We start from the raw sequence: 16,558 nt of genomic DNA on the forward strand, positions 1-16,558 counted from the left end.
TGTCAAAGGAAATTAATTTCCCGGCTGGCTTGTGTTTTTCTCTGAGGCAGATATTGATGAGTGTGCAGAGGGGATCATTGAGTGTCACAACCATTCACGCTGTGTTAACCTCCCAGGGTGGTACCACTGTGAGTGCAGAAGCGGTTTCCATGACAATGGAAGCTATTCTCTTGCCGGGGAGTCCTGTGTTGGTAAGCAACGATCAGCAGAGCCTGGTTTTTATTTTATTTTTACCTCCTTGGTGCATGGTGTGGCTCAGGGCAGTGTGGGTGCACGGAGCGTTTCTGTGTCGCTTCGGTTTGCTTGTTCTCCATTTCTCAGCATCGTCATCCTTTTATTTTTTGGAGTTACGCAAATAACATCAAATTCTCTGTGGAACAAGTTTGCAGAATGAGGCCCCAAGAGCATTAAAGGGTGCAGAGGAGTTTGTCATTGTTTTTGTGGGAGGAAAGGGATGAGGAGGCTCCATGAGGTGCTGGCTCCCAGTCTGCGTGCCCTCGAGTGGCTGTAGGGCTCGGGGTGCCACTACAGCAAGAAAGCAGCACTAAAACCAGAGTGGAGGTGGTAATTCTGCCTTACCTCTGCCTTACAGCTTTGCCACCTTTTCAGTTATTCGCCTTATGAATAATTTCAGTGTGGTATTTTATCAGGTGAGTTTAAAACTGTTCATTGGAGATCCTCTTTTGGCTTCTKTAGAGACACAGATCAGCTGCTCACAGTGTTATGTCTTTTCTTTGGAATTTCAGTTGCTTCATCTCCAGTCAGTCATATGAGTTTTCTATAAAAGATCTTCTCCTTTTGTATTGTTTTATTGTCTTTTTTTTTAATGCTGTCAATTTCATTTATCATGGCCATAACTTCAAAGGGCGTTCTCTAAAATTTCGAGTCTATATTCAAAATAAAACTTAAAATAACAATATGTAACAAAAAATATATTAATTTACTTGTAACTTYTAAAAAACATTCCCACCTTTAATGAATTCTGGCTGTTAGAAGTCCTCAGGGTACAGTAGTATCATGATTTAAAAATGCAGAGGAACGATAATTTTTTTTCAAAGCAATATTTTGTGGATTGTCCAGCTATATTATCTTTTTACACATTGTCCTAAGCTRATGGGGAGCTCAACAAAATCATGGCAGTGAACTTCTTCAGAGGGWGGCTGTTAAAAAMYGGCARATTTTACAACATTCCATGACTTCAYRGATGAAATAGATGAAAGATGTGTATTTCTRAACGAATTCTCAAACGTTAGGAGTTCTCTGGTTTATTTGAATGTTGTAAAGTGAGTGATGAAGGGAAAGAAGGTGGAAACACCTTCTCTAAGAGTAGTCAAGGCAACATGACACGAACTCCAAAAAGGCATTTTTGGCCTTYCTGGTGCTCACTTGTAGCTCTCACCTGGGGAGTCCTATCCCTCCTCAGTTTGTGAAAAGGCTGYTCCTGTTTGGGAAGTTTGGGCCAGGCTGATTTCAGGAGAAGACAGACASAGGGAAAGCTGTGAGTGACCCACAGGAGGGCTCAGCTGTGGGAATGGTCAGCACTGCGTGGACTGAGCAGCTGCTGGAGGGTTGGAAAAGAAGCCCCAAATGCTCTGGAAGGATCTGATTCCATGAAAACACACTGCCCTCATTCTGACCTGCACAACGTCCTGGAAGGTTGAAAGTTGCTCATCTTGCCACGTGCAGTTTTTAAACAGAAWGTGAAATTAGTGGGGTTATTTTCATGAAATAGTTTCTCTGAACCATCTGCTGCAGGGTACCACTGAGAAAGGGAATACACCAGTTTGCTTCGCCAGTGTAATGAAATAAAATAATTAAAAATTAGTTGGAAGGTTCTGCTGACCCACACTGACGCATTTCAAACCGTGATGTTTATTTTAAATGGCCAAGAACTGGTTAAAACAACAGAGAGATAACAGTACACGTTCCAGCTAGTACATCACATTGCAGAGCTTTTTTGCATGGTGAAATATTTAGAATCAGGACCAGTGTCTTTCACTCTGTTTCAGATAAAAGAGGGTTAATCTGCTTAGCAACAGCGGTTTTTTTTCCTGGTGTATTAAATACTGAACTTAGATTGTTTCCATGAGGTGGGTATGAGCCATTGTCTTTCAGTGTGTTTTGAAACATTTCTTCTTCCATCCTGAAGGACAAACTTGGAGAACAATAAATAGGCTAAAAACATGAATAAAATAAGATTAAACCCTCCCCTACAAAACAAGAACAATAACAATAAATACTACTACTATTAATAATAAAGAAAAGAAGGTCACAAGGCAGTGGGAGGGAGCACTCATCTCTGACAGATTGCCCGAAGCCCAGGCAGCCAGTTGCTTTTGCTAGATATATTTATGTATTTATTTTTTGGTTAACCCCTTTTCTCTCCATTTTCATGTAGGTGGTCTAGGAGCTGAGTCATTGCTTGCACTGTCTCTGCARTGCTAGCAAAACATTCAGAAAAATAGCATCTATTTGGGAAGTGTGATAGCCCAGTGCTTCTAAAAGCTCTGTTCTCACTGACTRGGAGAAAACAGTGAAGTTTGTCACCTGGCAGATGTGTAAATCAGTGGATGTGGCAGGAAAGGTCATAATATTGCACCAGAGCTTGGGTAATAAGGATGTGTGGCTTAGCCAGGCTCCTTCAAGATTGGGGAAATTCTTTTATTGCTCAGAATGTCAACCAAAGACAGCTTTTATCAGAGATGTCAGCTTCATATAGTGACGGTGAGCAGGCTGAAATTAGAAGAACATAATTTGATTTCCCATTGTAGTGTTTTTTCTATGAGGCACTGGTCTTTCACAATGTGTTATTAARAATACTGCTTGCAGACAAAAGACAATTGCTATACAAAGTTGCTATACCAAAGTTTTCTTGGCAATTAAAACCTGTAAGGCTGCAGCAGCTGTGTTGCTTGTTTGTTTGTTTTTGGGGGTTTTTTAAAAATTTTGTAATAAGAGACTTGCTGAACTCTGAGGTAAAGACAATACTTCATAGAGAATGATTTGTCATGTGATACAGTATTTATGACTACTGATTTAAAAATAAAAAAAAAAAGCAAAGCAAATTATACTTCTGAATTTTTTCATCTCTGAGATGCTTCCAGTCTGTAGAGTGCTGTTCAGACCCTGGAGTGCAGATTTACTGATTCTGTTTTTTTTTCTCGATGATTTCTGTTTCTGGGTCCCTACAATAGGACTTGGCACGCACAGAAMGAACAACAACCAAGGCAGCAGTGCCTGTCAGGTTTTGTTCAGTTTTTGCTGTAAGAACCACTACAAATTTTGTAGGGAAACTTGATATGGATCCTTTTCCCACCAAAACCCTGTAGGATCCACTGTTTACTTAAGGCTGAAAGGTGGTGTAACTGGACCTCACTGCAGGATTAGAGTTGCTGGGTTGGGGAAATAAGAGCTGGAAAAAGGTCAGACTGAGGAGCTCGTGGGAGAAAACTCCACAGTCTCCCACAAAAGCTGGGTGCTGCAGTGCTTGGAAATTTGAGGAGAGGGACAAATTTAATGGGTTTCAAATCAGTACTTGAAGCTTTCATATATTCCATATTACGCTGCAGTGGTGTCTCTTACCTAGATTAGAAAGTAAAAGCAAAGGAGGTTACGTTTTGTTTATTTTTCTCCCTCTCTGTGTTATACCCAAAGGCAGACTCATCCTTTGGAAATTTCCCTCTTTGCCTGAGAGTTGCTTTCCTGTCTGTTTGTAGAGAAATGCTACATGGACAGAGTATCCAAGACCAACGGGAACCTGCTATTTTACAACTTTCATCTGTTCTGCTTATAGAATTTCTTAAAGCTGACAATATCAGAGTTGGTGTCAGTGGATTTTATCCTGTAAAATAAAGATTATCTTGCTTTCCATTTAGTAAATTCTAATTCTTGTATTCTGACAGCAAGTTGTGTTGCATGTCTTCAAGGCAATTGTGATTAGTCATTTCTATACTTTTAGAGAGCTTTAGTAAATCCTRTATTCAAAATCTAATTTACTATGCAGTTTTCTTTAATAGGCCTTTATGTCTCTATAGAATAGAAGTACTATCATAAAATATTTTCTAGCTAAAAATGAATGTTTGCTGATGGTTTTTTTCAGAGACAACTCCAAATAACTTTGATTTCGAAAGAAGGCAAAAAATCATTAAGTGATAAGTTGCCTGTGAAAAATGATTTGTCAAAACAGTGTTTAGTTAACTTGTACATACATTGGTTTGGGAGCCCAGCACACATTTTTCATATTAGCAATATACTGTAATGGTTTAATGTACCATAACAGTTAAAATTAGCACATTAGTGGGGTTCTTCCTCCTGCAGCAGCTTATCATGATAATACAGAGCATTGYGCTGCATGGCTTGCTTGCACACGTRTATTAAGGTGCTACAGAAAAGTTTCACAATTAAAACCTGAATAGCCCTGAAAGCTAAGAAATGAAGTGGCTGGAAATTGATTTGAAATTTCAGTGAAACCAAGTTAATGAACTTGTGTTGATATGTACAGTCATGCTTGCCTTCTACCCCATTCAAATGCAGTGGCCATGGGACCTCTCAAGAAATCTGAGGCAAATTACTTCTCATTACAGCCACAAAGGATGGAAAAGGAAATTGTATCTCAGGGGATTGTTTGCTTCCATTTTGATTCTGTTTCTTTGTCTGCCCACATTACCGAGCTCTCCATGCACTTGGAGGCTATATTGGAAATGAGCACCTCATGGGTGGTTTGTTTTCTTCTTTCTCTCCCCCACACGATGTGTCTGGTTGGTAAAATGTGAATGGTCAGGCACTGATGGCTGTGCATCTGTCTGGGGAAGCAAAGGATGGAGTGTTTGAAGAGTGAGGATCTCCATCAGTTGGATGATAGTCGGTGTGTCTGGGCAGCAATCATTGCTGCTGGCCATATGCTGTTGGTAGAATATAGAATAATAGAGAATAGAGAATATAGARTAKAGAAYAKARWATAKARWATAKARWAKAKRRWATRTAGAATATAGAATATAGAACAGAATCTAGAATATAGATGAGAATAGAGAATCGAGAACAGAATCTAGATAATAGAATAGAATAGAATAGAATAGAATAGAATAGAATAGAATAGAATAGAATAGAATAGAAAAAACATAATATAGAATACAGAATAGAAAACAGAATATAGAACACAATATAGAATAGAGACTATAGAATATGGAGTATAGAACGGAATATAGAATAGAATAGAATAGAATAGAATACTGAATATAGAATATAGAATACAGAATAGAGAATAGAGAATAGAGAATGTAGAAGATAGACTATAGAATATGGAATAGAATATAGCGTATAGAACAGAATATAGAATATAGAATGTAATAGAGAATATAGAAGATAGCATAGAGAATAGAGAATATAGAGTACAGAACACAGAATATAGAAAGAATGTAGAATATAGAATAGAATAAAAATACAGAATATAGAATAAATAATATAAAACTATATAGAATATAGAATATGGAATATAGAACAGAATACAGAATATAGAATAGAATATAGAACAGAATGTAGAATATAGAATACAGAATAAAATACAGACTATAGAATACAATAGAGAATAGAGAATATAGCATAAGGCTTTGCAGTACAAGCAGGTTTCTGCTCAGTATGGGTGTTTCAACCATATTCTCACTTGTCCTTGACAAGGAACTGTGTGGAGGGGGAAAGGAGAGCTCTGGCACTTTTACTTGGGTTTATTGAGTAGTTTTTGCCACAGGTAATCTCAGTATAATGAATAAAATTGCAAAATCCTATTCCAGGTGTGAAAATCAGATTATTTCCATAGTTGACACGATACATGAAAGAACTAATCCCCCCAAACATAAAGGCAGACATTGTTCTTGTCCCTTACATATAGGGAAAGAATAGAGACTCCTTGCTATTTTCAGTGTTCTTCAAAGTTGCTTGATTTATGAATGAATCTTTTATCTCCTTCCTCCTTCATGTTGTTATAATGGGAAATGAGATTTTTGCACAGTTTTGTCTTGCCTGTCATTAAATRTTCCAGTTTGGGGACTGCATCTTCTGGGAACAGTTGTGGGAAAGCAAATGAAACCTGAGGGGATGTGGGGAATTTGAGCTAAGCAAGGACTTGAATGCAACAGAAATAATCTAAATGCAAAAGTATTGTCATAGTTTTCACTTTCACTAAATGATTGTTTTGAGCATGTTCAAAATTTTAAACTAGGTAAATKTTTCAACACCTAAGTGAGCACATTGATTCCAGTTGTTAAGAGAAATTTCAGACAAATTGCAAGTATTTTCTTCCATGCTTTGCATGGCCATCTATGCTGATCTCACACTGATATGGCCATTTGATCTCCATTAAAATGAAATACTTTTTGTAGCTAACTGAGAGCTAACAATGTGGGAGCATTTGGCTGGGTTTTTTCCTTCCCCACCCTCCCAATCTGGCTTAAGGATGAAGGATTGATAGGGACAAAAACATYTTATGTTTCTAACTTTTTTTTCCTCAAGTTACTGGGRATGTTGACTGTTTGTCTGACTTTARGAAATGCAATCGGTGATGACAAAAAATCTTCCAAAGGGATATATTCAGAAAATTGTTTGTGTTGTCTCTTCATCTGAAAATTAATGCAGTGTCCAAGCCTGTTRTATCTGACTAATGACTAAAACTTTCAAATACTAGATGCCATAAAAAAAAAAAAAAAATGTTATTTGCATGAGGAACCAAAAAGCTGCRTAGCAATTAGGAATTCAGGCTCATGCTTTGATTCTTTGTCAAGATTCTCCCATTTACCAATTTGGGCTGCTCTTAATGGGGCATCCTTTTTATGTGTGCTAAATGGAGAGCAGCAGCAGAGGTGCATAAAGAGGGGGTTCTTCCCTCCCACATGTGCAGGAGAGATTAAGTTGGCTTTGTGCAGTGTGAGCAGRGCTGTGCTGCTGAGAACATGAATAATGTTAGTTTCTATAATTGCTAACATCTGGCTTTGCATAAATCTGTTAAATCACAKGGAAACTGAATTCGATTTCGGTGTCATAAGTAAAGCAATTAARTGCAACTCTGTAGGGCAATATGACCTTATATTCATCTGTGAAATCCTTTTAGTTTTGARCTGTGAAAGCTACCCTTCTAGTCTGCATTGTTATTCTGCTGTATCCCATGCAGATTAYAGTCAAGGAGCTCCAAATGTGGCAGGGAACACAATATTGATGRTCCTTGTTGAAACCACCGAAGGCAAAGTGAATGCTTCATTTGTGCCTTTGTTTTCAACAAAAAATACAAGTCAAAGTCTTTTGAAAGGAAAATGGGATATCTTTAAGAATGTTTAAAGTTTTACATTAGTTATTGGGATATAATTCATGTGATAGCAGTTCATTCATAGTTCTCTTCATGTCTGTCTTCAGGTTTTTACTTGCTGTGATAACTCTGGCACTTGTTAAATAATGAACTACAAATTTTAATTTCTCTCAGTGCTGCACTTTTACACCACCAGTAGTGGGTTTTTCAAGTACTCAGTTATGGCTAAGCTGTGCACTGGAGCAATATTGTTCCTTTCTGGCAATTAAGACTTTGAGGACAGGAAAATGCACCGTTTTTAGGCAAGTCTGAATGACAAGCAACTGAGTCGTGGCCACTGGGAACATTTCTGACAAAGGTCTGGCCCACAGCTTAGTCCAGCAGTGAAGCCTTTCTGCTGTGGAATTGCCTCCACCTTCCCTTTGGATCTCTAAGCACAACGAGGAGCAGTCATTTTTTAGCAGCCCAAAGCTCTGACTCTGTTGTGCAGACTGATTTTTGCATCTCATCAAATCCAAGGCATGACCACGTTTCCACTTGTTCCAGGACTGTTTATGAATTGAAATTAGGAGTTGTTCTATCCAGACCAGACTGAATTTTGTGACCTGATTGTTATAAAGAGTTTCCTTCACCAAAATGAGAGAACTGGTAAAGTCTTTTTAAGAGAGGATGTTTTGAGGTGATGGCTCATGAACCTGTGGCACTTGTCCAAAAAGTGGGGCAACTGGCCATCATATTCCACCTGAATTCAACTTTAGGTAATTTTTGTTTGTAAATTCTTTTGAATTTGTTGGTTTAGAGATAATTTAAATGTACTGCCTGGTAATACTGAACTGTTCAAATTTCACAGTAGCGATAAGGTCATTTCAAATGATAAGTATGATGGTTCTTCCTTGTAATTTCTGAATTCATCTACCACTATTCTGGAATTTTCATGAAAGAAACCATCACATGCTTCTAGAGGATTTTCTTGTCTAACTTTCCTTCCACTGTTGCTTATAGTTTTTGTTGTTCATGTTGGAGCAAAAGAGACCCACCAGTTTACTGGTATTTTATCTGGACAATCTGCCAATATATTGTTTAAGAAAAATTCAAAGTTATTGTCTGAAAGAATTACGTCTTTTTAACACTGTGCTTAAAAAGCTTGTAGTTTTTATTGCAAGAAAAAAAGGACTGCACAAACTCCCTAGATAAATTCATATTGCATAATGATATTTTACCCTTCAAAAGCAAATTTAATGGGGTACTGTAACTCACTTTTCTCTGGTGTATAATGATTTTCTCTTGTCATCTATTCTTTGTGTCATTGCTAAATCATGCTGCATAGCTTTAAGACTTTTTTTTTTTTGTGCATCAGGTGCCTCTGAGTTATTTTTATTTTCTTCTTTTTTCTTTTTTTTTTCCAATTTGCTTATACCTTCCAGCAATGGGAAAAGGATGCAACAGACAGCTTTTAGTGTGGGGAATGTTGCCTRTACTGGGAAATGTTGAAGAATAATGCACTTCTATTTTGATGTAAAAGCCAGAATAGACAGTGGTCTAGCTGATAGAAAGTCACTGTTCCAGTCACWGGGAAATGAGTGTGCACCCTTTTCTGAAGGTTCAGGTTTGTCACTGATGGATGGATGGTTCCACTACATATGTCAGACCCAGCATTTGCAATTAACCCTGATGGAGGTAGTTTAAGAATTCTTAGTGGAATCAAAATAAATGCTGAAGAATAATCTAAAAAGAATAATCTAAAATCRTCAGTGCTTAAAGTCTACCAAAAAACATGGAAGGTACAAAAAGGAATGCACCAGCAAGGCAGATGAACAGTAATTCCTTAAAGCAGAAATAAAACTTGCCCAGTGAAAAACATGCCCAAAGCTTTTCTAAACCTGCTGTTTTGCAGATATCGACGAGTGTGCCTTAAAGATCCACACGTGCTGGAATGATTCAGCCTGTGTGAACCTGGCAGGAGGCTTTGACTGCCTCTGTCCGTCCGGACCGTCCTGCACCGGGGACTGTCCCCACGAAGGCGGCGTCAARCGCAACGGGCAGGTGTGGACCCTGAGAGAGGACAGATGCTCCGTTTGTTCCTGCAAGGTGAGGTCCAGCTGGGCTGGGTTTAAGGAATCCTTTCATTCCCTGTGGCACAAACCCGTTACTGCAATGCTGCTGGTGTTGGTGAGTGTTAACCTGAGCCCGAGGCACTGAGGCACAGGTGAGCTCTGCTGCGGGCACCGAAGCTGCCGTGGAGATGTTCTCCTGGGAAAGCTTTGCTTTTCTTACTTTGCACACCCACACAATCACTGAGTAATGGCTAACCCTGCTCAGCTTCTGCCATGTCACCTGGTGGGTGAGAGCATCTCAAAATGTGCCTTGAAGAGGGTCTTGTGTTACCCTTTAACTCAAAGTGCAGGGTCCAGCACGCTTACTAGAAATGCTGAAAGCTGCTTTTAATTCCTCTTACCCAGAAAACTGTTGCCTTTTGATTGGTCTTACAATTGTGAGGCAGACAAGGTTACGGGGATAAAAGGGTTTTATTTTGGTGTTTAATGGGATCCTGGTGCACAGCTCTTCAGGATGGAATACTGAGATGCACCCCCACATAACACAGATACAAGTTTTATAAACATCACAAATCAGCATTTATGTCTAGAATCCCCCAATGAGAAACTTAACAAATGCAGTAACATCCCCCTATTCTAAAGAACCCCCACCCCAGATGAGGCCAGAGCCCATTCACACAATGTGTCCCAGAGAGAAGGTTTCAGCCAAGGTTGGACCCTCGAGTTTTGAGACAGCCCAGGACTCACCCTACTGGGGATGTTTGGTCTTTCTGCCCAGCAGGACCCCAAAACTGAGCTGGAATATCAGGCTACAAAAATTACAAGCATTTAGGCAAGGGGTGCAAGGAATATATAAAGGATACAGAAAATATCTAAAAGGGTATAGAAAATATATAAAGGGGTATATAAAAAGAAAAGGCAAAAATCATCAGGCATCATTATGAATATGCATCTCTCATCACTGTGCTCAGCCAATTTCCTGTTGACTGTGTTTCCCTTTGCATGGAAAACATGTAATTTAACTGGGTGAGAGAAAAGGTCTGAGYATGAGTCAAAGGTTAGAAGACCCAGCAGCAGGCATTTAAATTTCCTCAAAGTGAAGCAGGRTGAAGGCCAGCTTCTTACTCCCCATCCCAGCTTGGCTGTGGTGGCAGCTCTCCCACGTGAGCATTGCAGCTCTCTCTGCACCTTTGGAGAAGCCAGGTCTGCTATCAGTGGATGTACCTTAAGGAGTTAACATTTAGATCACAGTGGAGTGTTTTTGTTGTTGTACCTCCTGCCTTTGAAATTTACTTTTTTTTTCCCTCCCTGAGTGTGGTAACTAAGTTAGAAGAAGTTAAAAGAGCATTTGTCTCTGCTCTCTTGATTTTCACTGGTCAACAGAGGAAATCTGAAGGATTTCAGCCCTCATCTGACAAGTGGTTGGTCTTTCGTGGTCTCTCTGACTTGGTTCATTCATTCCATGGGTCAGGATGTCCAAAGGCACAGCACAGCACTACGGACCCATAAAYGAGCTCAAGTGAAATTCACTTTTGGCCTCTGTGAAGAGCTGAAGGTTGATCTTGGGAGTTGCCCTGTCAGTCTCATCTGGCTTGGGAGCCAGAGAAGCACAAGAGGGTTTGTGGGGGAACAAAGGGAAGGAGGTGTTTTGAAGCTGCAAGAAGCTGAAAGCCTTTCTGTTTTGCAATGGTGCAGCAGAAGGGAAAATTAAGACTTCTGAGTGAGTAGAACCTACAAAGTACGCYGCTGGTTTGGGTTCAGCAGGGAATATGTTCTTGTTAGTTGCTGTGTTTTTCACTTCAAGTAGCCTCAAGCTCCCTAAAACTCCTCCTTTCAGAAGCTAAAGTGWACAACTGCAGTGAATATATATCAAGATTTTTTTCAATCCTGGGGAACTGTCAAGCTTATGAAAGGATTTCCAGTCAATAGAGTAAATAGTTTAATATATGTGAAGACATCTGGTCTGCCTTTSCAGAATTGTAACTATTAGTATTCATATTTTAGATTGCTTGTTATTTATTTGCCATTTCACACTGCATGTATTTCTTATGCTGAATGTTATTAAAACACAGAAGTGATTAACTAGTACATAGTTTTAACTAAGCCTGACACTGTTGTTATGACTCTTACTATATGTCCTCCTSACTTGAGTTTTTTCCTCTGTGAATTAATATTTGCATTTAATTTYGTTTCTGTAGCTGCCTGTCCCAAGAGCCAAATTCTTGTCTGTAGAGCAGGGAAGACAGGGAAGACAGGAAGAGCTCCTATCACATCTCAGGCAGAACATAAAGTCTTCACTCAATGTTTAATGAAATGTATTTTTTTTACATCCTGAGAGCTTCCATACACCACAATACCCATACTTCTCAAACCTCTCCTTTTCAAGCAGTTGCTCGGAGAACTGTCCCTGATCTTTTGCAGCCTGCTCAGTGTGCAGTGAGGAAAAGCAGAATGTAACTGAACCATTCTTGTGCTTCTTACTCAGACTTTGAAATGATCCTTCTTACTTGTTTTATCCAGGAGGCAAATTCAGCATTTCAGCTGTAACATAAAACTCTTTTTTTTCTTTTGCTGTAGTTACTCTAGGAAGGGTCAGGTGGATGTATTTTTTGCATTGGCTGAAGCACATAGGTAACATCTTTAAAATATTTTAGCTTATAATTCAATGCCAAGGAAATTAAATACCTTACTTAATGAACTTCAAAGGTATTTGTGAAGTAGGATACTTTGATATATAGGAAATTATATTGCTTCTGTTATACAGTGAAGCTAAGTGTCATCTGTTGAAGCACCGGGTGTTCCAGTGTTTCACCTGACCCAGGGTCTTCAAACCATTCTTGTCCATCTGAATGCACAGAAAGTTTAAAAAATCATGAATTCTTTAAACTATGCAATAGCATTGTACCTTAAGTATATCTGACATGTATTGTACAGTCATCTGTCTGAACTGTTGTGGTTTTAACAGACTATCAGATTTAAGGCTGATGGAATTTGGAGTGGAGAGCTATTGTGCTCTKTCATGAAAAGAGCCAAGCCTGGCTGTGTAGTCTGTCTGTATGGAGGCTTTTCAGACTCTCTTTTGATTAGGACAGCCCTCACTTCCCTATGGGAAAAGCCTGGGAGATGCACACAGCCCTGGGAGCAGGGGCATCTGCCAAGCTGGTGTGTGTTCCTGAGGATGAGAACCATTTGGTGCTTTGGTTTTTGCAGGATCTAATTTTTCTCCAATCTGGTTTTGGGATTCTGTGAAAACTTGAGCTACCCTTAACAGTGATTCTCTTGTGTGTCAGTTTTTCCTTTGATGAGAACAATTCTATCTTCATACCACTAATGCTTTTGAAGAATTTAGGACTGATTCAGTGAGCATGGTGGGAAGGAAGAGGTAGTAATAAGATGCTGTATGTTATTACTCACCTAAAGAAAATTTAAAAAAAGAGATTTATTTATATATATATTTCTCAATTTTCTGTGTATTTCTCAGGGCTACTGCTGAGCTGCAAAGATGTGCATGAGACAGTGTAGCTTCAGAGGCTTTGTGTCACTGCTCTATGGGGGTGAAATTGTTTTTTGAAAGAGTTTGTACACTAACACAGATGCTTGGAGATGAAACAGAGTGGCAGTATATTACAATTACCAAAAGTTCTCTGGCAAAATCATCAGGTTTTGTCAGTGCTGTGAGATATGGAGAGCAAAGACAGCRTAAAACCTACTCAGGGAAGCACTAAAACCTACTCAGAGCTAGCAGCACTGTCACCAGCTGAAAGGGGAATTTGGAAAACTAATCTTGAAAGCTTAGAAACTTAGAGTTGAGTCTAAGGAGACAGGCCGTTGTTAGCCATTGTTAATCAGCACAGGAGAGGTAATAGACTCAGAGCAAGGTTCTCAAGAAAGTAGGAAAAAATCTGCAATGAAATGAATGGAAATGTTTTAGGAATTGTATAGTTTTGATCCAAAGCAGCATATAGCTTTATCCAGGCCCTCTGTAATACATTAACTGCATTATGTGAGTTATGCAGTGAATGATGGTAAGTTCTGTTATCTTTAAACTGGTGTACTGCAGGTCCAGATGTGGGACAGACACATTGGGGAGGTCAGAATAAAGAACAATTAGTGCTATTGTGATTGTGTTGTATTTTACTCTGATTAAGTTGAAGGGACCACCTTCATTARCTTGTTTTCTTCACAGTGATGCATTCAGTTAAAACAATGCTAAACAAATATTATATATATTAGAGTGGCAACTGCTTGAGGAGTTTSTTGATGTAACCAATGAGATATGAAATTGCTTCACTGTGTTTCTCCTGAGATAGTGACTGTTTTTGAATCCAGTTAGCTGGAGACAGGAAAACAGTATTCTCAGATTCAGACWGATCTGACAGAAATTGGGATAGCACTGGTACTTGTTGTGCTACAGCAGGCAAGATCCAATCCTTGTGGGCATGGAATACAGTGAGAAATTAATATTTCCTGTCGCTGCKGGCCAAACAGCGACATAAAAGAATAGATACAAAACACACAAAAATGGGTGAAAAAACAGAAAGAAAGAAGGAAGGACTTTATTGTGGGACAAGCCTCTTTTATCCACTTTAGCAACCAGAGTATACATTTGTGTCAAACATACATTGGTCAAGAGACAGCTGTTTAATTAGTAATCAGAACATAATTGGTGAGTTGGCAAAAGCTACATTATTAGTAATGCTTATAATTTTAGCCACCTGCGTTATCAATTCTGCATTCCAATCTGCTTTTCTCAAGGATGCAGCATTCCTCCTCCATGTAGGCTGTTAACATCCTTTTCTTTTCTCAGGCCTCAGTTATACACATAATTGGCTGAGTTTCAGAATCAGGGCTTGTGGGGACCTTTTCCCCCACAATTTCCTGATAAGCCAAAGACGTGCTCTTTGAGTTTACACCCTGTACTTTGTCTGGGTCGCTGTCTGGCATTTTGTGGTTGACATCAGGGCAATGTGTCCTCACAGGACGGGAGGATTTTCTGCCGGAGAACAGCCTGTGACTGCAGGAACCCCAGCGCTGACCTGTTCTGCTGCCCCGAGTGCGACACTCGCGTCACCAGCCAGTGCCTGGACCAGAGCGGGCACAGGCTCTACCGCAGCGGGGACAACTGGACCTACAGCTGCCAGCAGTGCCGCTGCCTGGTAGGAGCAAAGTGTTTGGGGACCAGGGAAGGTGATATTTTTTAGCAAAGCAGACCTGGAGGCAGGCTCGTGGCTCTTTCTTCACTTGCTTTTCCAGCTGGGGGTGGTGATAAAGCCCCAGGGAGCTGAAGGCTGCACCGTCAGTTTTCCTCTTTCTGCTGGATAAGTAGGTCTAGTGAGCAAAATGAAAAGCTGGACAAAAGCTTGCAGACCTTGGCATTGTATTAATTTTGGCATTAGCCTGCTTTTGAGAACTTTTATAAAATCGTTTGGTCTTTAAATGACATTTTTCAAACCTTTTACATGTGTTGAGTTGGTTGGAGAAGTTTCAGTTTTTAATTACATCTGCTGTGCCTGTCTTGTCAAAAGAGACAGTGACATTATTAATCTATCTATCTATCTATCTATCTATCTATCTATCTATCTATCTATCTATCTATCTATCTATTCATCTATTTATTGATTTATTTATCTTATTTATTTATTTATTTATTTTGATAAAACGAATCTGTAATCATGGAGTGCCACTGTGTAATAAATGAGAAAAAAAATCACCATATAAAGGAGGATAAAGGTGACTGAAATTACTAGAAAAACACATAAAATAACGACTACTTATTTTCTCATTCGATACTATAGATTATAGCCTTAAAGCTTTAAGTTTTCCAATAGATATAGTAATTAGTGCATCAATRAAGTTTGTTAACTCCATTTACAGCTGTCTGTATAACATAGTCATTTTATATGATACTAATCAAGAGAAGTCTGACCATCAGGAAGGAAATCACATTGAAAGCCAAGTTACTGCCRTGAGATAATTATCCATAATGCACAGAGTAAGCGTTGAGGTTGTGGCTTGTGGTTTCTTGCCTAATTTTATGATTGGGATAACACCCAAAGCTGTAAGACAGCAATGCTCTGGATCAGTGTTGTGTGTCAGGTTGTGTGTGTGGTGTTCTCAACAGCTGAAGTGTTCACAGAGTAGTGTAATCCAAGTTATTGAAGCCCGTTCCAGGTTAAATTTAGACACACAGGGCAATAACACTCTGCAGAAGTGACCTGATGTTTCTCTCTTCTCCATATCCCCTATCTGCTAAACTGTTTCAGGTTTTTTTTCCAAATAAAAATAACAATAAAATAAATAAAGGAATAAAACGAGTCAGTGGGAACACAAATGGTATTGCTCTAACAATTCCTGCAGGAGCTGACAATAAAGTCAATATTGGCTGTTGCTACTCAGATCGATGTTCAGTGCTTCTCGAATGTACCAGCCCACATCTATCTGCGGTGTTAATTTTTTGTTTAAACGCTTGCTGTGATCCCGCAGAGATGTTTATGTGACCAGGAATAGAAAGAGTGCGTGAGTCTGCAAGGCAATCACAGCAAAAATTATAGTTTGTAGAAAATATTAGTACCCAGTACTTAACCCTGCCTTCAAAAACCCCAAAGAACTCAAGTTCCCCTGCTACGATGATGACAGAGTTGTTGTTTAGTCAAGAATCAACCAAATGATAATCTGCCACATTTGGGAAGCTTCAGCTCAGGATTCAGACATGCATTTGTATGATCAGCTGAGGTCTGAACCATTCAGTTTCTTGCCATTTCAGCAAAACGAAGCTTTTCCATTCAAAAGGGTGCAGAGTTCCTGGGCTGTTCATAAATGGCAAGTTCAGTGACATTTTTCTTCAATTTTTACAGGAAGGAGAGGTGGACTGTTGGCCTCTGCAGTGCCCAACACTGAGCTGTGAGTACACAGCCATCTCTGAAGGGGAGTGCTGTCCTCACTGCGTCACTGACCCCTGTCTGGCTGACAACATCACCTACGACATCAGGAAAACCTGTCCRGATGGCTACGGGGTCACCAGGCTGAGCGGCGCCGTGTGGACCATGGTGGGATCTCCTTGTACAACCTGCAAGTGCAAGGTACAGTGGGCTGGCTGGGATGGGAATAGAATGGAATGTACCTGCATCAAATCAGGGTCTGATGTACCTGCATCAAATCAGGGTCTGATGTACCTGCATCAAATCAGGGTCTGATGAACCTGCATCAAATCAGG

The 16,558-nt window shown here is 39.5% G+C and overlaps 1 protein-coding gene across 1 annotated transcript in view; it reads left to right on the forward strand.

Annotated features, from left to right (window-relative positions):
• Nucleotides 1-16,558, forward strand: part of LOC130580056 (protein kinase C-binding protein NELL1) — a gene marked incomplete at its 5' end in the record, with an annotated part of 133,232 nt that overhangs the window by 112,763 nt on the left and 3,911 nt on the right. Inside the window, 4 exons of the mRNA XM_057377318.1 lie at nt 51-191; nt 9,186-9,379; nt 14,325-14,501; nt 16,200-16,424. Coding sequence (XP_057233301.1) covers nt 51-191; nt 9,186-9,379; nt 14,325-14,501; nt 16,200-16,424 — 737 coding nt within the window. The remainder of the gene's footprint in view (nt 1-50; nt 192-9,185; nt 9,380-14,324; nt 14,502-16,199; nt 16,425-16,558) is intronic.

This window comes from Malurus melanocephalus, unplaced genomic scaffold (assembly GCF_030028575.1).
Source record: "Malurus melanocephalus ecotype Western Australia unplaced genomic scaffold, MMel_1.1 scaffold_310, whole genome shotgun sequence".
Taxonomy (NCBI): domain Eukaryota; kingdom Metazoa; phylum Chordata; class Aves; order Passeriformes; family Maluridae; genus Malurus; species Malurus melanocephalus.